This window comes from Scomber scombrus, chromosome 9, assembly GCF_963691925.1.
Source record: "Scomber scombrus chromosome 9, fScoSco1.1, whole genome shotgun sequence".
Taxonomy (NCBI): Eukaryota; Metazoa; Chordata; class Actinopteri; order Scombriformes; family Scombridae; genus Scomber; species Scomber scombrus.
In genome coordinates this window covers 6426337-6453897 of record NC_084978.1, presented here as the reverse complement: position 1 = coordinate 6453897, position 27561 = coordinate 6426337, and the positions used below count along the sequence as shown (strand labels likewise).

Below are 27561 nucleotides of genomic sequence, written 5' to 3'. Positions count from 1 at the left end.
TCATTCATGCTAACTGGTGTCTTCCCAGCTGAAATCTGTGATAGAAATAAGAATGTGAGTGGGTCTTGGCAACTGAGAGTGTTATACGCCACCTAATGGACAAAATGATGCTGAGCATGTTCAGTGATGCCAGTCACAGTTCACAGATAGCAGCTGTGTAGGATCATGATGAATGACGGTATCCAGTGACTGCTTCAGGATAAATGTAGGTTTTTTTTTCTCACAGTATGGACTTTTTTTTTTTTCTGTCTGAGATATTTTTCTTCTTCTTTCATTCAAGCTACTGTATATATATATATTTTACTCAATGGAGACTCAGGGGATGGTTAGGGGATAATGATGGTCTTTGTCTTTATAAATAACTAAGTGACTTTGAGGGCACGAAATGTATCGACACACTCTTTAAGTGAAAATCTGGCCTGTAGATGTTACCATAGTGTTTGTTTGTATTCAGTAGAAGCGAAAGAGAAAGAAAGTCTAAACGAAATAAGACCTAATTTAGTATCATCAAATCAATTTTTAATAATGCAGTTCCACATGTTTTCTTCCTTAACAAAAGGATAATGCTGTGCTTTAAAAGAGAGAAAATTTTAAGTGTGATTATTAATGCAACAAAATCAGAGGCTCTCAAAGTAGCTGGCTATTTGATATATTCATAATCAACTGCGCTGATGTACTGTGTAGCGTTCTTAAATGGCGATGGATCTGGCAGGAAATGAAACATATTCGATTGGCTCTCTGCTTCGTGTCTGAAGATTGGCTGCTTTGTTTCCTTTTGATTGGTCAATTAAAAGTGCACTTCCACTTTTGAAGCCTGGGCCCATTACAGAAAGTAATTTCAAGAGCCAAGCTGTTTGCCCTGCACTGCCTGCTACGAGGAATTCCCTCCCCACTTTGTCGAAGTCAGGCTCAGAGAGAGAGAGAGAGAGAGTTGGTAATATTAGCTCCCGTTTTATTGAGAGATCCATTAATCGTAGCCTTCTGCCGCTGACCCTTTGACTCCTGCTGACCTCAGGACATCATGTTACCAGCCAGGCAAACTAGAGTTAAAGGCGGCAGGGCAAACCATGACCTCCTAAAAACACATTTCCAGCAGTTTACTGATATTTCTCTGTTAGTTCACATTTGTCCCACTTCTCACGGTAGTACTGTACTGTTATTATTGTGATTATTAGTGAGACATGGCTGTTGTTCCACTAAAAACATGCATCTAAAACATTTACTTTTGCCCCTTAATGCTTCACTTGATTGTTCATAGTGCTTTTTTAATGAGTCTCATGGGCCTGATGATCAAGCAACTTCACCAAGCATAAAAATGTCACTTAAAACTTGTTATTATGGAATTTTTTCCCCCTTATTGGTGCTCATGTTTGTTTGAAATTACACAATATTCTTTTCATTCATTTAAGATATCCCAAAAACCATGACACTTATAGTATGTGACAATGTTAATTTCAAGATGGAAAGTTAAATCCAAACAGAAGTGATTTGATTTTGAGAGAAGTTTCTGACAGGTGTGTTGTGTCTGTGTGTTTTCTTCTTATTATTTTTTTGTTAATATGCCCCTTAAAACTGGGAAATATGACAGGGATTAATAATGCACTGCTTGTTTTTATTAACTTTTAACTTCTGAAATCACAGGAGTTCAATATCCAAAATGCCACTAAAATGTCAACACATTTATGAACACGAAAAAAATGTTAATTGAAGAAAACAACAAAACAAAACTGCAATTCTGTGTGTTTTTTACTGTTGCGTCCATATCTGCTTTAATTAACACACAGAAGGTGTCTACCGTCTGGAAGATGAGAAATCCTTTTCCAGAGAGCTGCTTGATAGCAAAAAACATTAGGCAGCATGACGAGCACATGCATTAGGCAATGGAAAAAAACGTCCAGCCAGGTGCGGTTGTGTACAGTAATATACCCCTATTAAGTACCCTACTTATCTAATGCTACCATGCAAAGTAGGCTGTGTCTTTTTCAGTAGCATAGGATATCATTGAAATAATCCTGACGTGACTGTGAGGATTGTGTGCAAATTATGCTAATAATATGCATTGACAATGTGAGCCTTTTATAGAATATGAGTGCTGTTTCATTTCCAGTTCCTTGTCAAGCTATTTTTTTAAGATGATCGTTGAATACGTTTATTGCAGCTTTATGATGGGTCATTTAGGAAGTATCATTCCTCCACTACTTTACAGAATCTCTTTATCAGCTGTCGAGCACCCCACAATGGAAGACTTGTGTAACTTTATATACGCCTTTGTCTGATGGCTACATAAACTGCACTCTGCCTGTTTTCGACAGCCAAGGCCTGGGCCCAGGACGGGCGTTGAAAGCAAATACCTGATTGTATTAGTGTCTCCCCTTTAAGCTGTTGTCACCTAGCTGACCGATTATGGGCAATTACCTGCTCTGTCGGAATCCTAGCCGAATAGATTGAATTCAGATTGATTTTTGCCCAGGAAAGAGAGGGGAATTTAAAGCCTTTTTTAATTGGGTATTTGGTGTGTGCTGATCTGAACACCGTGGCCTTCCCGAGGGATCCTTTATGGGCCAATAATGGCATTGGAGTGGGGGGGTGCTGCAGTCTCGTCTGCCGACTCCCTCCCAAGGCCATAACCCTGCATTTGCTCTGAGTGCTTTTCTATTATGCATTGATAGTTGAGCATCAATCAATAAGAAGGGAAACAGAAAACCCAGCGAAACCAACTTCTTAAGTGTAAAATGCCTCTTAATACCCGGGGCCTTTCAAACAACTTAACCTGGACGCTTTTTACTCTCGCCCTTCCTCCCTCTGCTCTTTGAGGGACACTTACCGGCGCCTGGCGACACAATGTTTTATTTAGGAGGGCTGGAAATGTGCAGCTCTCAGGTGAAAATGTACCGCAACCCTCTGGTTATACCTCAGCAATACATCACTGTGTGTGTGTGTGTGCATGTGTGTGTGCAGACAACAGAAGCAAAATAGATCATTATATTTCCATTAAACTTGCAGGTTTTGTTCTTTTTCTGCTTCAGAACACCTCACTGACAAATGACTGAAAACATATCAACAAAGCAAAATTGGCAATGGCCTTTCATTGACTGGCTTTGTTAGATTTCACTGCAAATTATGACCATCCTCAAGGTTGATAAGGTCAGCAGAAACCCACTTGATCGTATTATGAATGTCTTGAAATCAAATCCCACAAATGATTTAAAGATGATACTGAAAAGATGGCTTCTTTACATGAACTTTGCAGTTGGTTGAAATGAGGAAAAAAATGGCAACAGAATCACCTTTCACATTACCAATGCCACAGTTTGCTAAACTGGGATGATTCCGGGAAGAAAAAGGGGGGAGAAACTGCGTCTAACCAGCAGATAAGAGGAGTGGTGGGGATCGGACCCCCTCGGTGGAAGAGATAAGAGGGAGACAGTCACAGCAATGGCCGGCCACATAATACACAAGCCCACCTCCAGCCGTCTAAATCTCCCATCAGCACCAGTCCCCAACGGCCCGCCTGTCACCACTAATGCACCTTTTCCTATAGGACGAAGCCCCAGATGCAGTAAGGTTATCTGGGGCTTTGCGGGATTTCTCGGAATTGGCAAGTTCACCTTTCCTTTAGTCCAGATGACAGGAGATGATACAGTTGGGGATCGATTGCTGGTTGCACTGCATGTCTTTGGTCGACATCTTCGATCTTCGTCAACTGCTGATTGCTGTTTTTACCTACCAACAGGTTAGGATGTAGGTGTTGGATCTTACAGCTGTTGACTCAGGGAAAAAAAGAACACTTCCACACTGTCTTGATTTATTTGCAACACCAAGCATGATGGAAAGGGATTCTTGAGGGAGAATTAGTCCTTCCCTGCACCTGTCTTTGGTGACATCATAGCCTAGAGTCCTCCATTAAAACCTTTCTGTTTCTAGTGTGAATGATTAATTATCACAATAAAAAAATAACACATGCTAATGGCCAAATCATTTTGTAATCAGTGTTCAGCATATGAAAAGCCGTCATTGCCTCCGTTTGAAAATGTCACCATCACCGCTACAGAGAGAAAGAAATATTAAACTGGTTGGGGGAAGGTGTGGGGAGGGGGTATGCATAGAGAGGATGCCCCCAAACTACTTTGGTTACACAAACTTTGTTTTCGGCCTCAATACATCAGAGCCCTCTCCCTCCGTCTGCCATCTGCTGCTGAAGAATCTGTTTCACTCGATGAGCCAAGCCTAGCCTTTATTGGTCCTAATGGCACTATCAGCTGAGCCGCCAAACCCAATTACCTTTTAAAAAGGGAGGCCACCCCAGCTAATCATGGCTGCCTAACCTGATTTGCCTGTGATGAAGAGACGGGATAAAGAGCAGTTAATGGAGGGAGAATGATCTCACAAATACAAAAAACTCAATTCATTTCTCCGGGAGAGCAATCTGTCCGATTCAGCGGTAATGGAGTGGAGATTCATTAGTCCTCGGGCCTTAGTAGTAGCACCGTCCCCTTATCAACTGAATGACAAAAGAACATTCAGTGTGCTCCTTGTGTAGTCTTCATGATGTTGGGAAGGCATATGATTGGTAATTGAGGATGAATAGTGATAGATTTAGTGTTTCTGCTCCTTTTTGATTCCTCGTCACATCAAACTACCAAGCACTGAAAATGGAAAGACATGGTGACAGTTGTCTGACATGGATTAATTGTAATTGCTCGCAGTTGCTAGTTGTGCTACATTTAATATATGTTGTTAATTCTAAACTGTATGCTTTTATCTGGTGTAAGAAAGGTGCAAATTTCTTCAAATACACATTTTTTTTTACTCTTTCTAATTTTAAATTGCATTTAATATTACAGTACTGTGACATAAGCCAACTTTATTATGTTAAACCGGGCAAAAGTATTTACCATCACTGACATTCAAATGTGTATCAACTGCCTCTGGAGTAACATGGCTTCTTTTTTTTCTTTCTTTTTTTTTAGCACTGAAGAGTTTTATTCATGTCTAACTCTCAAAGGTCTTGTCATTCATTATCCAGGCTAAAACTGGAGCTACATGAACCAAAAACATCCAACATCCGCTCTGTCCTCCTCCAGACTCCAGTCTCATTCACACGCATGTTCGCTTGATGATGTAAGTGACACGCATGAATGACCAATTGATGCCAAGAATGTTGTGCAGAGGATGAGTCACTGAGAGCATGGTGCGAAGGACAGGGATGACCTGACCTCCAACCCCACAAAATCCATACAGCACTGCGTCTTCAGCTTGGCCTGGGCCAGATATGATCCAGAGGACGTCGGCTAGATGGGGCATAGGGCCATAGCCAGGGTTTGCAGACGGACATTAGGCCAAAGCCAGAGTTAAAATCCTATTAGTTTGAGTTGGGAATCGGATTATCGTCGTCGAGAATCACTCGTCTGGCAACTAGGGTCTAATTTACGCCAATCAACGGCAATTATTGAGGGGAAGGGAGCCCCTATTAGAGAGCCTCATCCACTTAGTCTAATGAATGGGGAAGATTCAATCTTGGCTGTGGAGACGCATTGGAGAGCTGCAGCTGAACACGACTGCACCAGCAGGCTAAAGAAGAGCTGCTGTTATTTATCAATGGTTGGGTGCTGTCAGAGCAAACATGCGTTAGCCATGGGGCGCTAGGCTCTGGTTTCTGATGGTCTGGGGGCACTCTGTCCAGTAAAGCAGTTAGTGTAGCTCTCTACAGCGCATTATGTGTTTATCACACTTGTAAAGACATACGTGTACATCTTGTGTTAGGCCTGAGAGCTGGATATTTTATTTCTCATCATATATCATAAACTAGTCTACTGAATGTTTACTTCAGAGCCTATGCAGACTGTAAAATGCTGTAAATGGCAAACTAAATTTTAAAATGTCTATTGGTTTCCTTTCATGTTCTGGTTACAAATATACAATTGTAAAAAATTATAATGAATTAATCCTGTGATGTAAAAAAATAAAATGTGCTTAAACAGTTGCAGCGACTCTTTCTTTTTGGTTTATATGCAAATTCAAAGTGTTCTTGTTTGTCTTTTTTTTCTCTTCACATATTTTACATAACCACTGGAAATGAACTTGAAGTGAGAAAAACAAAGGGGTTTTGGCTGAACTTTCGTTTTATGTGGTTGCTGAGGTGAGTAATGACTGCATTTGACATTTTTTAATACGCCCACGCATCCCCAGTGGAGTATTTCACACTAAAAACTTCCTCCTATTTTACATGAATCACAGCATGTGCAGTGTTTGTAACCTTTAGATTTTTGGCACAGACTTAGTTTTATCTCTATTCTTACACTGCCCTCTACTGTCACAAGAGCAAAGTACTCTACAGGGCTCTATGTGAGCATCAGGGAAAGCTGAACTGTAAACTATGCAAATAATCTAAAAATGTATTAGTTATAATGTCACTGGACTTGTGATACATGGACCAATCAGAGACATACTTGTTACTGATGTACTGATGATATTAAGATATGGCTGGGGGTTTGTGAAGTTCCCCATGTTGAATATTAACCTTAGTGAGCCTATTATTAGTCTATGTTGGGGCAGATGCAACTCAAACCATGGAAGATAGATGAACATACATCCTGAATGCGGAGGTTTGTGGGTGTCTGTGAATTACATCAGATTAGATGTGTTGTGACTTGCTAATGCTTTCATCTGGTGCCTCTCGTATCTCGGTTTTGCAAAATAAATATTTAATAAAAGTGTGGAAAAACTTTCTGTCTGGGTTTGATAGTGATGGTGGTGTCCTGAAAATCTCACTCAGTGGGGGAAATTCCACTGTCTTTAAGGGCTTTCTGTTGGGGTTGAGCTCTTCCAAAATTGGTGAGAGTTTTCAGACATGCACAAAGCTATTAATAACAGCAAATATTTCCAGGGTAGAGGGTTTCGTTTCCGATCAGGTCTGTTGTGATTTTTCCGTGCTGAACAAACAACCCCACGATAGATAGATAAACATATCCAACCTTTTTCTGTGGGACAATTACGCCTTCTTTATTTATATGTTCCTTGTACAGATCACGCTGTGGAAACATGATATTTGTTGTGTCTTCCGGGGGGTTTTAAACAATTCATATCATTATCGTAGAGATGTACTCTTTTTGCTTTTGCTGTATAGTAGAAGCTACATTAGACTTACTGTATATATAGCTATAGTATGTGTTTAGAATGGTGAATGTGCTCTCTAATACAAATTGTTTATGAAAAAATGTAAACTATGAACTAATTTAAGAAATCACGCCCACTAAAGAACAAAATGATTCTCTCCCAGCTTCATTATTGGGAAAACTGGTCGTGCGTAAGGTCACACACTCAGAGTTGATTGACTCACCTCTTTCCTTCATCTTATCTGTTTATAGATGGTGTAAAAGGAGGATGGAGTGTGCAAACTCATTTCAGACCATTTCCCTTTTCAAGTGTGACTGATCAGAGAAGACAATTGAAACTTTGTCCCTGCAGCTGCGGGGGTGTGAAGACGATATTTGTTCCTGTGGTGACCTTCACTGCTCACTGTGGGCAACTTGTTCCACTTTACTTTCACACTCTCGTAATTGCTAATCAAGAGAGTACTTTGTGGTTCAAGTTGGAAATTGAAGCCCCCTTCGAAACATGAAGCGAGTAGCCTCTCATAATAACCCCTGTTTCATACAAAAAAGTTTCGATTTTGGCATTTCCTTTCCACAAGCAACGTCAAGCCTCAAACCACAGGTAGTCAGCCCCCTTTGCTTTACACCCACTGCGCTAGGACTTCAGTGAAGAATTGCTACAGCGGAGTGAACAGCAATCAACCTGGAGAATACATACCATTAAAAATCCAGCACCACTAATACCTAATAACTAATATATCAGAATACCTCATGAAACAAATCTTCCTCTCAGCGTACTTTATTATAGTTTCTGTAAATGTGCTTTGAATCAATCACTGCTTTATGTATGAGTCACTGAATTGGTTAACACCTAAAAAATGTTGCTAAACTGGTTAACACCAAATTTTCACTTTTCACGCGGTTTATCTCTTAAATGCACTTTTCTTTAACTATCGTTCACTTAAAACACCTGCTCCTGTATGTATTTATACTTTAAATGGAAATAATTTACTTCCAATGTGTAGGTGCATTTAAATGTAGCTTTGTTTGGGTATGTGTGCATTTCCTGTATGTATTTTGGGGTTTTGGGGGGAATCAGTAGGCGTGGAAGTGGCTCGGCCCACGAGGGCTTTCGCGTGTGTACGTGTGAGTGCATTTTTGTATCGTTTTGCTTTACGCACTGTATTCTCTGTATATTTGTGTTACAGACCACATTTAAAACAAGATGGTTCATCTCAAGGGGTTTATTTTAATAATAAATGTGTATTTGTTTCATCTATCAAAAGTCCAAAGTGTAAAATGATTATGTTGTGGTTTTGCAGGGGCCTTATGCTGGAGCATTTCTTCGATGGGTGCACCTTGGATATATCTACGGCGTGCACTAACTTCCTCGAGTCTCAGCTTATTGATAACATGGTCACTTCATGGTAACAACAAAACTTGTGTCGCATGCATTGACACAGTTGATGAAGTGACAAAATGAGCCAAAACTGTTATGTAGCGGATGAGTCAATGAGAGCATTGAGTGATTACAGCGATGACCCATCTCTGAACTCCCACCAAAATCCATGCGCCATTGTACTTCCTGGAGTCTCTATTGGTTGCCTGGTAACATCATGGTAATAATGAGGCACTTGACACAAGAGTTTGTTTTGGAGAGATTAAACAAATAAGGTAGGGTATTACATGTGAACCAGTGAGCTTTAGAGGTGCTAGTTGGTGGATTTTGTTACAGGTAGCGGGGCCTGGCTAACTTTTTCACCGCCTTTATGCTAAGCTAAGCTAACTGGTTGGTGAACATCACATTTAATGAACAGAGTCTCAGCAAGAGGGCAAACTATTCCTTTAAGATAAGCTTGCGTTGTCTGTCAGCATTGAATTATATAAATATATATATATATATATATATATATATATATATATATATATATATATATATATATATATATATATATATATATATATATATATATATATATATATATATATATATATTCTAATACAAACAAAGCAAATGTTAAGTTGAGTCAATTTTTATCTGTATAGCCAAATATCACAATTCACAAAGTGGCCTCAGGGGGTTCTATACTCATTACATCAAAACAACATCCTCTGTCTTTAGACCCCCAGTGAACTATTTCATGTGTTTCTGCAAGCAGAAATGAGAAGGAAAACTCTGTCCCACCCCCACATTTGCTCTTAACAATGTAAAGCACTGAATGAAATGAAAGAAAAACGTGGAAAACATGACTTAGAGGGAAATACCAATGTAACTTTCTTATGCTATAGACATTTCAGATACATAAAACATAAATAAATTATGCAGAATGTATTAACTCTATCAAAGATATAAGGATTAGTCAATTAGCCCATGACTGTATATTTTTTAAATACCACAAATTCATCATACGTGACACCAATGGTTCACCATGGCAGTAATAGCATATTTCACTATTTCACTTTATGTCTACACATGCTGCAGTTAATTTACTTCATGTTTAACCCTTATCTATTTTGTTATGGCTACAAAACAAGACAACGTTGTAATCATCAACTATTTTAAGTGATCCAGATGTAGGGAATTTCCTGAACCAAACAGTCAGCCATGCTGGAATAATGAAAGACAAACCAAAATATGCAACTCTATACAAATATTTATTAGGCTACGTGTCTGCATAGTGAGGATGTATGCATGCACACAGAGTGGGTGTTTGACCTGTACTGTCAGCAAATATGTGTCTGGGGAGGAGGAAGTTGCCCCTGCGTACATTCCACAACTGTGATGTCAGCAGGTGGGTGACAGGAGTTTATCTCTCACTTAAATCTTTTACAGCCAACACTAAGTTTCATTGCGACAGAAGTCTAATACAGTATCTTTATCTGTCTGTCTATAATTTTAGTCGGGTACATTTTGGTTTTGTTTTGTTTTGGTTTTTTTGCTCTAATAACTTGATTAAAAACTCTTGGGAGAAAACAACAATTGTTATTAGTCTACTTGGAGCAAAGTTGCTGGAGAGCAAATCACTTTCCCTGCCACCATCATATGAGATAATATGAAACAGAGTTTGAGTTATCCAGATATGGTGGCTGGGTGGTTTTACCGTAAGTTGATCGTCAAGTGTATTTTTTCACAATGTTAAAACTAAAAGTAAACAGTCCTCACCGGTCTCTGGCTCTGCAAATAGATGTATACATGTAGAGATGTATACAGGTGTACATCTGCAGGCCCACATTGCTGCTGCTATTACTTTCCTTCCCTACATGTGATACCTGTTTGCATATGTCTAACTATCTGACAGTGACCAACAGATAACCCTTGTGGAAAATTTGAAGGCTGCTAAAATAAGTGGGTTTCTTTAACGAGTTCGGAGCTGTATATAGTATATATATATATATATAGTAACAGACAGAGAAGTCGACAGGAAACGGGGAAAGAGAGAGGGGAATGACCTGCAACATAAATCTCGGATTCGAACCAGGGACAGGGAGTGATTACATAGCATGCGTTCTAACCTCTCGCCCACCAGACGCACCGGAAGCTCGGCACTTTGATCTCCAGCTCCTGCAGCTGAAGTGGAAAACGAGTGATCGGAAGACTAGAAAGGAATTAAATAAATACAGTCCAGTATAAATACACCATTTACCATTTTATCAAAGGTCTACAGGCAAGCTGGTGGTCTCTTCTTCCTGTAAGCACTCCGGACTGTCAGGAGTGAAACACACAAACACACGCCAACGCCCAACATCGAAGAATAATTACAAAATGAGATGTATGTTACATTTGGGGAGAGCATTACCTGGTATTGTGTTCTTTCTCTTAGGTTAAAGATCCATTCACAGTTTGTGCTATACAGCATGAGATAGCATATAATACTGAACACCCAAGCTACCAGCATATCTGGATATATCAGTGCAGCACTCATCACTACATAAGGTCAGGTTATATATGTTACTCCATGTGACTTAATTCAACATCATGTTTTTCACAATGAACCTATCAGAGAACAGCAAATACCACAGAATCAGCTCTTTCGCTTACTCCTAGCCTTGATCCTACCAATACCAATGTAGTATTGTAAAAATACTTCATTACAAGTAAAGGCCCTGCATGAAAAGTCCTGCTTAAGTTAAACTACATATGTTCTAGCAGAAAAATGTACTAAAGTATCAAAGTAAAAGTACTTGTTTCATTCCTTTGACTGATATATTAGATATAACAACATTAGAATACAAAATGCAATTTCAGAAGAAATTGTTTGTGATTGCTGAGAGCTGATTACACTGCTATCTGCTGATGCTGCTCCCAGCTAAGATTGTTTAATAGCACAAGACACACAGTAAAACTGAGGCTGCAGGGATATTGTTTTCCAATAATCATACATCAAAATATTACACAAATTGAAATGTTGATCACCAGAGTCATCATGAACAATGAATGGCAACCCATGCAGTTCAGTAGGCTAGTTGATGAGACATTTCAGTCGGGAGTCGGGACCAAAGTACTGGACTACAATGAATGACAACAGAAATCCTGAAAATGTGTTGGGACTTAAAACGATGCGCAGGAAAAATAAAAATCATAGTGGTATAAAAGCTTGTTGTGATGGAGAGGGATTTCTGGAAGGCAATGGACAACTTAAAGTTGTAGTGTCAATTTGTCACAACTACTAAACAGGGTTACTATAGTTAACTAAAACTAAGACTAAAATTAAAACTAGCAGTGAAAAAATAATTGTGTTAACTGATGCAACAATGCAAAACTAATTGCAGATAAAATCAGATTCATTTTCAGTGAATATTGAAGTCATGCACAGACAATGTTTATCATTAAGTTTGAAAAAGTCATTGAACATGGCCATTGAACAAATGTTAACACAAAATATTATGCAACATGCACTGGATTAAAGTCCTTAGGCTGGCATGTAGGCTATGGCTCTCAGCCTCAAATGCCTGTTTTACCTTTCTTAAACTCAAAATTCCAGATTGAATTGAACTACAGAAATTATGAAATTTAAACCAGTTCTGAAATGTGGCCATAGTTCCAACAACAACTGGAAGATCCATTCATAAAAACTCAAACAAAACCTGACAAACGAATTTCCTCACTAAGTCATATGTGACAACTAACCCCAAAATGACTGAGACATGTTGCCCCAAACTTAGCTTAAAACAGAACAATGATTGAGGTATGACAGGATGCCTTAATCTCTCCTCTAACAAGTCCACGTTTATCACTGTTCTACCTGAAAGAAGCTTATTTTGAAATATATCAAGTTGATATTTTTTACTTTGGGTTGTGCAAAATGATTAATTGGTGCTCATCTCAGCTCACAATGTGCTATTTGCTTCTCAGACAGGACGTGACACCTGACCATATAAAGGAACAAAACTAGTATTCCACTTTTTAGTTGCGCCCTCTGGTGGAGAAGATAATTGCAAGTGACAACAAGCCCCTATCTCCCCTACATTAAACCTGTTATAATAAAACCATTTTAACCTGCAGCATAAGTGTGTGTCCCATCTCTTACAGACAGGCTTGCAAAATAATTAAAGCTGTATAAAATAATTTTTTAATAATTATTTATTTATTTGTTAGCGGTGCTGAGATCAAATTTAGGGGTGTTTGAGCACCCTTAAAATGAGTCTAAAATCGCCACTGCCCCAGAGAGATCAATACAGTTACCCTACCCTAAGCTACGTAATGACTTGCTAAACTAACTAAAACTTAATACAAAAATAAAAAATAAATTAATGAAAATGTCAAAACTATCAAAACCCTGCTACAAAATAGCTGCCCAACACAGCATCGACTATTTACCAAACAGTGTAGATCATCTTATTAAACAAACGATCTCAGTTTACCGTCAATCAAACTACAGCCAACACACGTGCGTCTGACACGCCCACATCGGGTAGCGACCATAGCGACAACCACCTGGACCGGTAAGAGAGAGGGCTCGAGCCTCTTTTAAAAAACAACACAGCCAAAGCCGTTTTAAAAGCGTGGTGAGTTTGGACATTATGTTAAAAGTTTGATGTTTGCTGACCAAAAAGGAGGTATAATGGGAGCTAGTGCATGTATAAAGTAAAGGGATAATGTATGGTCTACAGCTAATCTACACCTACAGGGGGGTTAAATTAGATGTGTTGCTTTTAGCTACTAGGTTAGCATTCAAGTTAAGTGTAAGATAAAGGACTAAATGTTAACTTTTCACTAAGTTTTAATATTATTTTTTTTTACCATCAACATTATCAACCAGTTACCTTGAATGGTAAAGTAATGCAAACTAGTTTTTTCAATTGTTGACAAGGAAAAAATCTTCAAAATTGTAGTTACAGGGTTACAAATAACCTTCTAAGAATATTTCCATTGGTATTTTTTATTATCAGGAATGAACTAGTAACACCACTAACGGTAAGTTAATGTTAGATATCTGTGTGCAAGTAGAGGGAGATAACTACTTGGTTAGTAGTAAAATGGCTCAACTTAATCATTTCAACCACAGTTGTGAATTATAATAATTTAAACTTGGACCAACTGCTAAGCTAAGTTAGTCATTGGTTACCATTGAACGCTCTGACTTCTTAAAGTTTCCAGAAATGTTTTTGAAGAGCTAAACTAGTGTGTGTGTGTGTGTGTGTGTGTGTGTGTGTGTGTGTGTGTGTGTGTGTGTGTGTGTGTGTGTGTGTGTGTGTCAGTATTATATTATAAATTGACTTTTCCAGTTGAAACTTTGACCACAATTTCGTGTTTTTCCTCCTTTCAGCGACTGAAAAAGCTTTCAAGATGTTGCCATCTGGTGTATCATTTCGTAGTTCGAGAGGAGCCTCTTTTGCACAAATTCTCATGAAGAATTTGCCTGATTCGGAGTCAAGACTGAGTACATCATGTCAACCTCTGTCCACTGCGCCTAGCCCTAAAAAAGACGTCTTCGACAAGCAAGTAAAAAGCACAAATAAATCCGGTGAGTTTCAGAATGAGATTAGCTTGGATCTCACATGACTCCATCAGTAGGGAGAAAGGGGTTGGTAGTCACACTTTTTACTTTCCTTTGAATTCCTCATTAACCGTATACCGAATATAGACTCCCTTATAATGGGTAATGAAAGCTTAAAGTGTCAGGTAGGAATAGAGTGACCTTACTCTCCTTAAGCTGATTCTGTTAAAAAGATGTGGACCTTCATGTATGTCTTGTGCTCTTGTGACAACCGTCTCCATCGTGGGGTTGTTAGTCACACACTATGGGGTTGGTTGTCCCTATGTTATTATAATGTGGAAAAATAAAATAAAATGTAGGCAATCTTTGCTATGAATTTAAAATGTTTAGTTTCATTGATATACAACAACCTAACACATCTCATCCATCAAGAGAACATAAACAGAAAAAATTATTCCTATGAGTGGATTATTTTTAAATCCTTGTTTAACCTCTCTGACTGCTCTGAGCTTCACATCTGGTAGAGTCTGGCCCTTGTTTGGCTTCCTGACAAAATGTTGCTATATGAAAAGAAAGAAAGGACTGGATATATAACACCACATACAGTATGTGTATGCCAACATGTGACAACCATCCCCAAAGAGAAAGTGACAAACATCCCCAACTAGGATTTTTTGCTACCAGCAAAGCTAACAACCACATGTTGTAGTGCATCTAAAAAAAAACTGTATCTCTCTTCATACTTTTCAATGGTAATGAACTCATTGTGTAAAAGCCTAGAAGAGAAACACTGAACAGCTGTGATATTTACATTTTCACATGAAAAACATTAAATGTTCTCTCATCTCAATGTCAAGTGGTTTACTCCAGAAATGACCATGGGAGTAACATCTCACCCAAATTCTGAAAATTTCAGTACCAACACTTTTTTAAGAGCACCCTCTAGGTATCGAGATCTAATGAATGCAGCAACCAACCCTATTATCTATCGCCCGCTACCGGTTCCAGATAGTAGCTTTTACACATGATTCATCCACTGTGAGATTGATTATACAGGGCAGTCTTTTTATTACAGTGAAATAGGCATATCTAGATTGGTGTAAACTTGTAATCTTACCTCTCTGTGTGTCTTTATTTCCCCAATTTTAGGTTATCCCGACAAACCAAAAATCTCAACTAAAACGCTGGTCGACAGATACAAGCGTGGCGAGACGAACGCTGTGTCTTTGCTCCATCAGCTCGCCCAGGTTTTGCAGTTCCACCTGGAGATGAAGGAGACGGTGACCACAGGTAAATTCATTTCAGCAAACACACTGCTGCTGTTATTGTTCTTTGGAAGCTTGTCGATCTGATCCTGTGGTTTCTAATGATTTATTAAAGTAATCCACGGTTGTGCTTCAAAACTCGACTGACCTAGCACTGCCTTTCTTATGCCAACTTTAATTAGCAGCTCTGTGAGGCACATATTGTAATCAGAATACCATGTGTACCATTAGTAACCAAAAAAATATTTTACACAATTGGTTTTGGCTGAATCCAAATAAAAACAGCATGGTAGTGCCATGCTGTTTTTATTTGGATTCAGCCAAAAAAAATAGGAAAAACAGGCAGAGATGTTACTCCAATCTCTGCCAACACTAAGACGCTGTAAAAAAAAAAAGAAGGCTAAAATAAAGTTAATCACACATCTCTACCACCTGCTGTTCTTTTTAAGCTGACAGAGATTCAGAATAATAATACCTGCTCTCTCATACCAGGATAATTTTGTCTATGAAATGTAATAAATCAGTGATGATGAATGACGAAAGAAAGCCGAAGGAAAGCAGCTTAAGATTTATTTTCTTTTTCCCTGGATGAAACTGCAAAAACCCAAAGATACTTCTTCTAATCTACTATAGTTTATTATCATATAAGATAGACAAAAGCAGAAAATCCTCCCAATTAAGAAGCTGGAACTAGGTCATATTTGACATTTTTGCTTGGAAAATGACTTCAAGGATATATCAATTGTCAAAATTGATTTCAACTTTGAAATTGTCCATGCTTGCCTATTTTCCCTTTGATGTCCAGTACAACATGATATATCAGCATGTATCAGCAAAGTACCTTTAATCCCTCTCCCAGTGTCCACAGTTGCCATGTTTTCATTCCAACCAAATATCACATTTACTGATTTCCCGCAACTGCTGCTCCTGTCTTTGTATGAGGGCCCGGTAAGCGACATCAGCATCTAAACTGTTTGCTTAGAATGTAAACCAGACACTTAAGACACCAGACACTCTTCACATGATTAGGACTGCACAGTGGATTGTTGGCTGTCCTCTTCCAAACCTGAAAGACATCCACTCAAGCCGTCTCCACAAACGGGCCAAAAATATCACGAACGACCCCTCACATCTCAGTCACTCTATGTTCACCACTCTCCCCTCAGGCAGGCTCAGGGTCCTGCATGCAACAACAAACAAGAGCTGTTGACACATTGTTGAGATAAGTGTGTGTGTGTGTATATATATATATATATATATTTACACACACACACACACACATATATATATATAAATTGTATATACATATATATTTATTTTCATGCATGTGCAATGACAGGAAAGTATTGATGGATTAAGTCAGTGGTTAAGTAATTGAGGATTACGCTGCTGTTGATTTCTTTCCTTTTGTTATCATTCACTCAGGCAACATACTAGGGCTTTATTTTGCCTTTTGTGTGGTCATTGACGGGGTCGAGTACAAGACTGGTATGGGAATAACTAAGAAGGATGCCCGGCTCAAAGCAGCAGAATTTGCTCTGCAAGACCTGCTGCCCAACTTGGAAAGTCTGAAGTCTGTCCTCCCTGGAGCGTTAGGTTAGTCTATCTATAAACAGTTTCTGTAGCAGACTTTGATGATTCCTCTAGTGCTGGTAAATGTAAAAAAAAAAAAATCTAACTTAACTTACTTCTTTTCCATGTCTGTTCCTTTTCTTAGGTATTCCTCCACCCCTGCCAGTCAGAGAGGAGGCCTCCATCTCAGAGGTCCATCCTTATAGATCTATTCATGGTAATACTGACTTTCATTACAACTTGCTGGCCTCTTTGTGAGTTGGCAGTACAGTACACCCTAAAGTATTAGAATTTAAAACATTTTAATGTCTAATGCAGTTAACATGGGTTTTTGCAGACACATGTTGGACTTCAGTGTTAAACATTTGATGCTCAGACACATAACAGAAGTATTGGAACAGTTGAAATATAATATTGAATTTCAAGTCCTGACATAGAGGTACAATTTACTAGTGTTGACTAGATAGTCTGGTTTTCAACAAGTTCAACACATGTTCAGTTGGATTGGAGGTAGAGAATGAGTGAAAAGCAGTCCACTATTTATATATATTTGCATATATCAGTCTCTCTCTCTCTGTCTCTCTACCAAAATATAACACAAGCTCTGTTTTTCATTTGTTGAGCATATTTAGCTTTTGTTGTGTAGATGCAATGCACTTAAATACAATTTTGGACCTTATATTGTTGATTTTCAGAAAGGAAGCGTTCTGCCAACCTCCAGTTTCCGAACGCCGTCAGGGATCAGCTCACTAAACTGATGAACAGCCACCCAGAGTTCTCCGTCTGTGCAGGCACCACAGCGGCATTCATCCTTCAGACCGGTGAGTGAGCTCTCACAAAGAAAAAAAGGCAAGGTAAAAAATTGGTAAAAGGCTGTTTGTACATCTAGTGGTTTCCTCTGACTTCTATCATTCTTAGTGTTGTAGATTTTTAAAGATGCAGCCCATACGTTAGTGGAGAGAAAGTACACAGGAAACCAGGATGTCTTGCGTTGAAAATGTTTATTAGCATGATCAAGGGAAAAGTCCCTTCGATTCTGAAGTTTCAGTCCTCAGGAGATAGTCTTAAACCACACAGATAATGCCAACACATTTACAGTATATAGAATTTAGTTTACTGGTCTACAGATAAAAACATCATCTAGACGCAACTCAGGGCCTTTGTCCTCCATCCAACAAGTCCAACAACCTCTGACTACAGTTACCTCTACTCCGTTCATAGAGACAGGCAAACATATATCTGACCTCGGCTGCTATAGCAACACTGTCAGGGCTGCCTCCTGTTTTCCCCAAAAGGAGCAGACTCACTGCCTACTATTATCTCAAGGGGAGACGGTGTCTTCTAGTCAAGATATGGTGCGGCCTTGCGATTACCGCAAAGCCTAGCTTGACCCAGAACATGCCAATCATTGACGTAAATGATGGAAAATTCCCTAACGCTAAGTTGCTCGGTTGGCTCAGTGTGACAATGGTGTAGGTAGTACCAAAGCAGGTCTATATCCTGTCCTTTAAACTGGTAGTTTCATTATCAGATGACTGAGATTTATGGTAAAGTTATGCTCCCACAATGTTGAATAGTTTGTTTCTCAGTGTTAGATCTTTCTCATCTACAGAAACTTTTCAATCCTGGCTATAGACCCATTTATAGAGTTGCCTTTGATTCCTCTTAAATTTTAGACAGGATGAATTATTTTAGTTTCATCTGTTACAGAGTCAGATGTTGGCCAAAAGCTGTTATTGCTTATTCCGAGGAAATAATTATCACACTTCCACATTACAGTACTATGACAACCAAAAGTGAAATGCATACAAATAGTCTTGAGTTAAGTACACTTGCTGGACAGTGTTTACCCACTCTTTCTGTCTTTTAGCTGGGGGATATGAGGTGGTTGCTCTCGGAACTGGAAATTTCAATACCAAAGAGAGTGCATCGATGAGCGGACGCATTGTGCACGATTCACATGCAGTAGTAACCGCACGGAGATCCTTAATGAGGTAAGTTGCAACACAACCAATGTTTATAAATGTTACTTTTTGCATATAAAACAAGTTGGTTTCTCATAACCCTTTGATGCAAATGTTGTATTGAACATCGGAAATACTGTCTATCAAAGCCCCCTGAAAGGCCCCAAACCTCAAGACTAAACAGTAGTACAAAGACCTTCAAATACTCAGAAGTTTTTAAGATGTGGTTTCATAGGTGACACATTTTCTAAGTATATTCTCTTTACCAGTGGGGTAATTGAGTCCTCACACACCCTTATAATGTATGCTAGCGTCACTTTTAAGGTAAGATAAGAGATGAGCAGTACATTATTAATCCCCTAGAGGGGAAACTGAATGTCACTGTTAAACAGAGACGGTGAAACATACAAACTCTTAATGTGGGTTTCCCTGATGCCCCCAAGATTACATAACGTATGAGTTAATGTGTCACACAGTCAAGCTAAATGTCACACATCTATTTGTTGATGTATCACAGAGATGATTTCTTGTTATCAGAGACCTGCAAACATCACATGATGCTAACATAAAGTTGTTTTCATATTAGCATCAAACCTTCATTATTAAGTATCAAATATTTTTTTTGTGTAACTGACAAGGATGTATTGCTTTTGTGATTTGAATTTAACTTTATTTCAGACACGTAGATCCATAACAGTGAGGGGAGAGTTGCTCTTACCTCCGAGAACGTGTGGGGGGTGATGGTATCTCAATCAGGACAAACATAGGCTATCAATACACAATATCAATGTAGATATAGACATTTATTCCGATGTTTCCAAAAACAAGAGGCGTACTTTGTGTCATTTTGTGTAGGCTCAGTTGAGACCAATTTATTATATTTTTTAAAATAAATTAATTGACTTTTTTTTTTTAACACAAAATTCCTCAACACAGCATGAAAGATGGGAATATTAAACACCTAGCTGTACCTTTTCTCTCTCTACTCAGCCAGTTCTTTAGTACATTTGTACAGGATTTGAAAATATCTCTCGTTAACTTTAAAGTGAGCACCGCTCACATAGAAACTAGAGTCAAGAGTTCAACTAGTTGAAGGAATAGTATTTAAGTTGCTATCACATTGAATTAAAGAACAAACAACAAAACACATTAAAGACTTAGAAACTGACATAACTATGATTTATCCACTGACTCAGACAAAAACACAACTACACTAATTGTTAAACCATCAACTGTTTCATGTTACACAGTAAGGAGCAAAGTTGGATAAGATACAACATGATACAGATACAACTCAAATTTAACAGGATTTCATTCAGCAGTGTTATCATGCAAGTGTTGTTAGGGTAAAAAGTTGGTTTATATTTAGCAGTCTGGTTTTAATACAGCAGGTTTAACCCTTACATACTGTTCAGGGTCAAATCTGACCCATTTTTACATTTGAGAGCTGTAAAAACACTGTATACACATTTCTTTTAGCTTGACTTTCCCTAATGTAACCAACAGTATACAAAAATGGACATATGATGTATATTTTTTATTTATATTACACATTTTTGTATATTCAAAATTACAAAATGTAAAAAAACACCATTGAAACATGTTATATTCTTCATATTATATGAAATCCTCCTATCAAGTCCTCCTGTAACATAAAATAGTAATTGTGAATGTCTCTTTTTTTCATTTAAGGATGAATCAAACATGTATGAATGACTAATGGGGAATTTATCAATGTGAATTGGTGAAGACACTAATTATGAATCACAATATGAACAGTATGCAAGGGTTAAAATTAAGACCTTACCACAAGAATGTCAGACTTCAATTTCTGTAATATGTGAGGAATATTTCCTGTTGTAGCCTCAGATTTTGCTATTTTTAAAAATAATGCACATTAACTCACATCTCGTCATCTGAAGTGTGTATATAGATTGTATGGGTGGGGAAATTTCTCGATTATACGATGCATCGCTATGCAGCCGTGGACGACTCAGCATCTATTCACAAAAGTCAAGAATCGGTTATTTAAATGTTAGTTAATAACTTGATGTTGACGAACGACAAATGCGTAACCAAACTGTGAGGCAATCTGTAGTTCATCACTTAAAAGAAGTAACTGCAAGCATTTTTTGATTGAATTACTAAATAATTACCTTTGAGAGACGATCGTGAAGTTTACTGTGAACTTTCAACGCTGTCACTCAACTAATGCTAGCGGAGCGGCACAGCCAACGAGAGCAGTTGACCAGCACACTGCAGCATGAAACAATGTAAGCTCTGAGGTGAAGAACATAACTCGGTGCTCAGTCTGTCTCACCTCTACAACCATGCAGCTGCTCAGAGTGTTGGACAGTGATGTCTGTCCTGGAGCTAACAGTGCAGCAGAGAGGCTGCTCTGCACCGCTGGAGACATGATAACAAACAGCTGCACTCTGCCCTCAGTTTATTACTCTCACACAGGCAGGTGAAATTCACCCCTACTAGATCTATACTATTTAGCAATTATTTTGGGCTACTTATTTTAATGTGGAGACATTTGTGTTTAACATGCATGTTGAATGTTGATATCCAGATTTTTAAATAACTTCTATATAAAAAAGGGAGTTCATATTTATCTAACTTCTTGTATCAATTGATGAAAACTTAGCCATGCCGTAATGAAGAAAAATGAGGATGTGATATGTTGAGATGCATCAATATGTATCAATAAACGTTTTAAAATCGAATCGTCGCCCTCTGAATCGGAAATTAATCGAATCTTGAGGTGCCAAGAGATTCCCACCCTTAATAGATTGTTTGACTCAATTATTCAAGACACAATCTCCTTTTTTCTTATAGCAGGTTTTCACCTCTCGACACTGCTATCAAATTCATGTGCATATTCCAGATGTAACATCGCAATGAGTCATTCTCATGTTGTCGTCAGGTTCCTGTACCGGCACCTGCTGATGTTCTTCAGCAAAACGGCCAATCTGACCGAGAAGTCGATCTTCCAGCAGAACAGCAGCAGTGGCCTACTCAGCCTGAAGAACGGCATCAATTTCCACCTCTACGTGAACCAGCTGCCAAAGGGGGCCGCTCAGATCCCCTCCAAGCTGTGAGTGTTTGATTCTCTGCTTCATCCCCCGGAAGGATGAAAGTGATGGGAACGTTTTTTAAGGTTTTATGTAGCACAGTTGGTTATTAACCCTATTTTTAATACATGTGTTACTGAATGAAACAGCATGTCATGTACACTCTGGCACGAAATATGCATATTCTGGATAAAGTAGCACAATTTATATTTATAAAGATGCAAAGACTTCAAATGCTTGTCCTCACGCTCTATTCTCAGGTGTCTGAACCCGCTCTCCATATCAGCATGGCAAGTCAACAATGAGATCAGCCTGCATCTATCAGTGGAGGGCAAGGTGTGCTTCTGTTACATTTTCTCTCCTAATGGGTTTTAATGTTGCCTTTTATGCTAAAAGCAAATAAAAGTTAAACAACCTGTTCACCATATTATTGCTTTGTTGCCACAAACTGATTTGTTTCTTTCTTCTTTTTTTTTTTGAAGGTGTTCTCAGTTTTCTCGTCGGCCTTCGATCACGTGGCTTCCAAGGTGGTTAGTATGTCCAGCACAGACAAGATCACCCAGTGGCAAGTGTTGGGCTACCAGGGAGCCCTGCTCAGCCATTTCATCGAGCCTGTCTATGTCCAAAGCATCCTCATAGGCAAGTCAACGAAATGCTTATCGTGAGGGTGGGAAAAGATATTTAGCTGTCAAAATGCATGCAGTATTTTGTAGGAGTCCACATCCGCACTTTGACAATAACTAGTCAAAGTGCCCATTCATTTTCCCACCAAACTGTAAGCTGTAGTATTTATTTCAGGGATAGTGGATGTCTGTCAGGATGTGATTGTTGAAGCAAAACTGATTTAAACAGTTGAAATTGTTTGTCTGTGCATCCTAACCCTTCCAGGTGATTCAGGCTGCAGTGATATTCGCGGGATGGAGATTTCCGTTGGCCAACGCGTGGAAGGGATCGACCCCCAGCTGCCCATGTTCTACTTGATGATGAGGCCCCTCATCAGCCTGGTGCCCTCTGTGGCTACCAACAGTGCCGACAGTTGCCAGTTGACCTACGGCATTAACTGGAGTGAAGGAGACAGTTCCCCAGAGGTTGTGGATGGTCTGGAGGGCAGGACCACAGAGCAGTAAGGATGATTGTATAGGACGTTGGCAGTATGGTGTCATACTGTAGGTGAAAAAAATTTGTTTATCAGACACATATGCTGGCAACTAGTTTATGTTTTCAGGTGTTTTTTTTTTTAACTTTCTTTCTCTATTATGAAAGCAATCGTGACTGAACTCAACTGGGTCGGTAAAAACTTATTTTGGGGCTGTGCTAACTACAACTCACTCTCAGTCCTGCAAGGTACTGAAGTTTAGCACCGATTGACCTAGTGTGAATAGTGTGAAGTAACGAGCTCAGTACCCAACTGTAGTATGCAAATTAATCGGCAGACCGACATGTATAAATAGTCAAAAAAATTGGTTAACCAAGAATAATTAACCGCTCTAATAAACATGCAACTACATTTCAGAGCTTAATGTCAATCACATCATTGATGCAAAAATAATGAATAACAAATACATGATAAGTGGTTTAGAGTCATATTTAGGTTGAGTTGTCATTCTCTACTGAAAATACAGGGCCTGAAATTCATTTTTCAAAATTGGGAGGAATTCCCCCCTTAAATGCTTCACATAGGGGGGATTTTACTTCGTTGGGGGGAGTTATAGGTCGTACCGTGTCCTGTTCTTGGCGCTAAATGTATTTTGTCACCCTCCTTCAATTTAAGGTATTCTCTAAACTGTATTATATAGTAATTAGTTATTTAATATATATTTAAGTATTTATATTCTCTGAACTATAGTCACCATCCACACAGCTCTGCTATGAATTCTACTTTTTTCAAGTACACCATTCAATATAATGCACTCTTATACACCACCATCACTCAATAATAAACATAAAGTAGAATTATCACCTTCTTGTCAACAAAAAATGAAAATATATATACGCTTCATAAATGTAGAATTTATAGCAGAGCTGTTGTATTGCATTAGATTGCACAGGTGTACCTAATAAGGAGGCCCGTGAGTGTATATTATGTAGTTAATCGTCCTGCATTTAGCTCCGCTACAGACGTTGGCTGAACATTAATATGCATCGCTATAAATGTGTGCAGGAATTTCCTGCATTATAAGTGTTGGATTTGCGGGAATCAATTAAATTATGCAATTAAATTAAACCTGCAATTATGTAATTGGCAGGGTAAAAGCTGCTTCTACTTAGCTTGGTGAGATATTTAACACATCAGGCAAGTTTCTTTGCTAGACAACCCTGTACACAATTCATAACTTAAATTTACTTTCCTGCTGTTTTACCGACTTGTCTGTGATTACATCACCAGCTATGTCTGTATGCTGTCGCTGTAGGTCTCCCTTTAAGAGTGGCCCTGCTCTGGCAAGCCGCCTATGCAAAGCAGCGATGCTGCACCGCTTCAAGTTGGTGGCCAAAGAGGCCCAGAGGCAGGACCTGCTGGCTACGAGCTCCTACAGAGAAGCCAAGGTAATCCCAACAGCTCCACACTACACCTCTGTGTAATGTTGGTCAAAGTAACACTTTGTATTACAGTATTAACTAACATAATACTGCAACACTAATCAACTGACATGATGTGTAGTTTTAACTGTAATTCCCATTTTGGCAACCCTTGGCCATTCTGCTCCAGTCACACAGCTCACCTAATTTTTTCAGTTTATATACTTTTTAAAATAACTTATCATGTTTGTATATAGTTCTTCCTCTCTTAAATGAGCAGCACTTTTGCGATACCATTTTTTCCTGAACCTCTCCACATTGTTTGACATTTGAAATAAATGACATTTGCTTTATAAACGTTATCTGTAAGATGTGCTGTTATTCTTATGACTTCTGTTGTTGTTTTGTAATTGAAGAGGATGGCGAAACCGTACCAGGAGGCCAAGAATGTGCTGAAGGCGTACCTCTTGCAGCAGGGCTTCGGTTCCTGGTTGGTCAAGCTTTCGGTTAGTGATAACTTCAGCATGTGAATAAAGCCGAACTATCTTTGGAAAAACGTCTACATTCTGGGAGCATTTGCGTTCAAAACTTGAAAACCAGATTTACTTTTCGAGAAGCACTTGCTGCTGTGGCATTTAATTACTCTGGTAATAAGTCTCTGTTGTGGTTTGTTCATGTTTTAAGAGGAGTTTTGTGTTTGTGAACTCTTTAGTCCTCACCCCTTATGATTATGTTCAAAAGAGAAATACAAATATATTAGATTTGTATTTAAAAAAAAAAAAGAAGCCATTTACAGTATGAGGCAAACATAATTGTTTGCAGCCTAGAGCAGGCCTTTTTCTGTTACGCTTCTTTCAGACATACTAATGTATATACACTTATATAGGGATGAGGACATGCGGTGTTTGTATTGTTTTACTGTTTAAAATAGTATTTCACACTATTTTGTGTACTGGAAAAGACATAACTTTTGTAATCCTCCTTCATGTTCCCGAAGGCACTGCACTTATAATTAAGTTATGTTGTGAATGTTACATAACAGACCAGCGCCTGGTTTTACTAAAGTTACTGTTTTGTGTTTTCAGTTCCTTATTTTGTTTCCATATTCAGTTTCATTTAACGCTTGACATGATTGCAGTCTTAGTAAACCATGCCTAACACATTCAGATGAATCAATAAAGATAAATCATTCCAATCTCAATGCTGCAGTAGAGTACACGTTTACCTCGCAAAAATGCAAAATGACCAATAAACGCTTTGAAAGTCAGAGCTGACCACATTTTCATTGTATAACAACATCCACCAAAAAGTACAGTAATTTAAATTTATTTAAAAAAACTGAAGCTGGGAGAACGGGTAAATGTTCAAACAGCTTTCAACACTCTCAGCTGTACTCAAATTAGCCTCACTACAGGTTCAAACAGTGTTGGTGTGCTCATGGATGTAATTAAATCAACATCCATGGACTAACGACCAGGGTACTGTTCAGATTTGAACTTGTACAGGTACCTGGAATTTGGTATTGGTACTGTTCTGGCAATTTTATATTAAGGAGCACAAACTTGTTCGTTGTCTTTCTGATAGTTTATTCAGTCGTCTGCGGACGTACTCCTTGCTGTCTCAAGCGTTGAGATGGCACGAATGAGCCCAGAGCAGAGGAAATAGTCAGATTATATATAATACATTATCTCGTGAAAGGATGACCTTGTTCTACCATCAGAACAATGTAAGCACAATAGTCACGTCGTAATGTGTGTACAATCAGGACAATGGTGAGTCAGTAGATTTTAACATATATGATGTTCACTCAATCAGCAGACTATGACACACACATACACCTAATCATATGACATAGTTGCTCATTTGTATCAGAGAAGATGAATAATAAGAATTTACATTACAGTACCTTTTTTATAAAACAAACATGTTGGTACTGTACTCTCCATGGTAGGATTAACAGTCTGTCAGCTGTTTGATTTTAAACCAGAGCCGGGACATCTTAAAAAATGCATACTAACACACGTCACCTGCCCAGCACGGTGCTGTTAAACCTGAGACACTGCAGCTACACCTTTATTTTTAGACAGTCGATGGGCTATGCACAACACAGCTATGCTAACCAGCTAGACATGCTAAGTAGCTGCTATGTTTTGCTGGCTGATAAAAACGATCTGTTGCATCTCTTTGTGTCTGCAGGTTGCTGCTCCTGTCTGTGTCTGAGAACAGGCTTTGGCCTGAGTGTCAATGACTTGTTGTTGCTCTCTATAACTGGCCGATAGACACAAGCGTAAATTTATCAGCAGTTGACATCGATAAGTGTTGATTTCAGTGATATCTGAATGCTGATATCTTTTTTGGGGGCTTTGTAGTGTGAAGTGGCTCCGCACAGCCGATACACAGGGCTGCATGTCATCAGACTCAAACAAGTTACCCCCCCATGTTGATGCAGAGTTTGCCTCTTATTACACACATAAGCAAACAGGAAATGCTTTGGTTTCCTGTGTATGCGATGCAGCAGATCATTTACTTTAGTGCAGTCTTGTGAATGGAGTGGTGTGTTTACTTCCTACTGGTTTGGCTTACAGAAGGAATTACCCATGCATTCAGGAGCTGGTGTCCAAGGATCAAACTTTTGCATTGTATGTACAGCTCTAGATTTCATACTTGCTATTTTTCTCCCTGTTACTTCATTGCATTTACATCATTTGTAGTGCAGAGTGTGACTTTATGTAATGCATTGCATTAAACCCTGATGGCACATAGGGAATTTATAATTTTGTCAGTTTGGAGATGTATTAAAATTGCTGAATGCAGATTGAATTAGATTATTGGAGCACTCGTAATTAACTTGTACGGTTCTGCTCCAGATGTGCAGATCTCCAGAGCTCTTTGTTTTTGATTTTATTGAAGAAAAAGTCACACTTATCTCCCCACTTCTATTAAATGGTTATGTAGAGAGAAAACATTGAAGGCAGCACATGGACAAAACTGTGTCTTTTTGATGTACCGCACACAAGAAGGCCTTGCTTTGCAAAGCGCTGCATATACATTTCCCTCCTCCTGCTGCAGCCAGAACATTTTGTAAACATTTTATGTTTATTGGTTTTTTATTCATTTTTTCCACTTAGCAGGAA

General features: G+C 38.7%; 2 protein-coding genes across 2 annotated transcripts in view; both read left to right on the top strand.

Annotated features, from left to right (window-relative positions):
* Positions 1–27561, top strand: part of afg2a (AFG2 AAA ATPase homolog A) — a 294269-nt gene that overhangs the window by 73858 nt on the left and 192850 nt on the right. The window lies entirely within an intron of this gene.
* On the top strand, positions 13882–24957 carry adad1 (adenosine deaminase domain containing 1 (testis-specific)). Its single transcript, XM_062426206.1, has 12 exons — positions 13882–14059; positions 15182–15322; positions 16723–16893; positions 17015–17086; positions 17565–17690; positions 18740–18863; positions 21763–21933; positions 22171–22246; positions 22393–22549; positions 22799–23033; positions 24322–24454; positions 24844–24957. The coding sequence occupies exons 1-12, from the start codon at positions 13882–13884 to the stop codon at positions 24955–24957; spliced, it is 1698 nt and encodes a 565-aa protein (XP_062282190.1).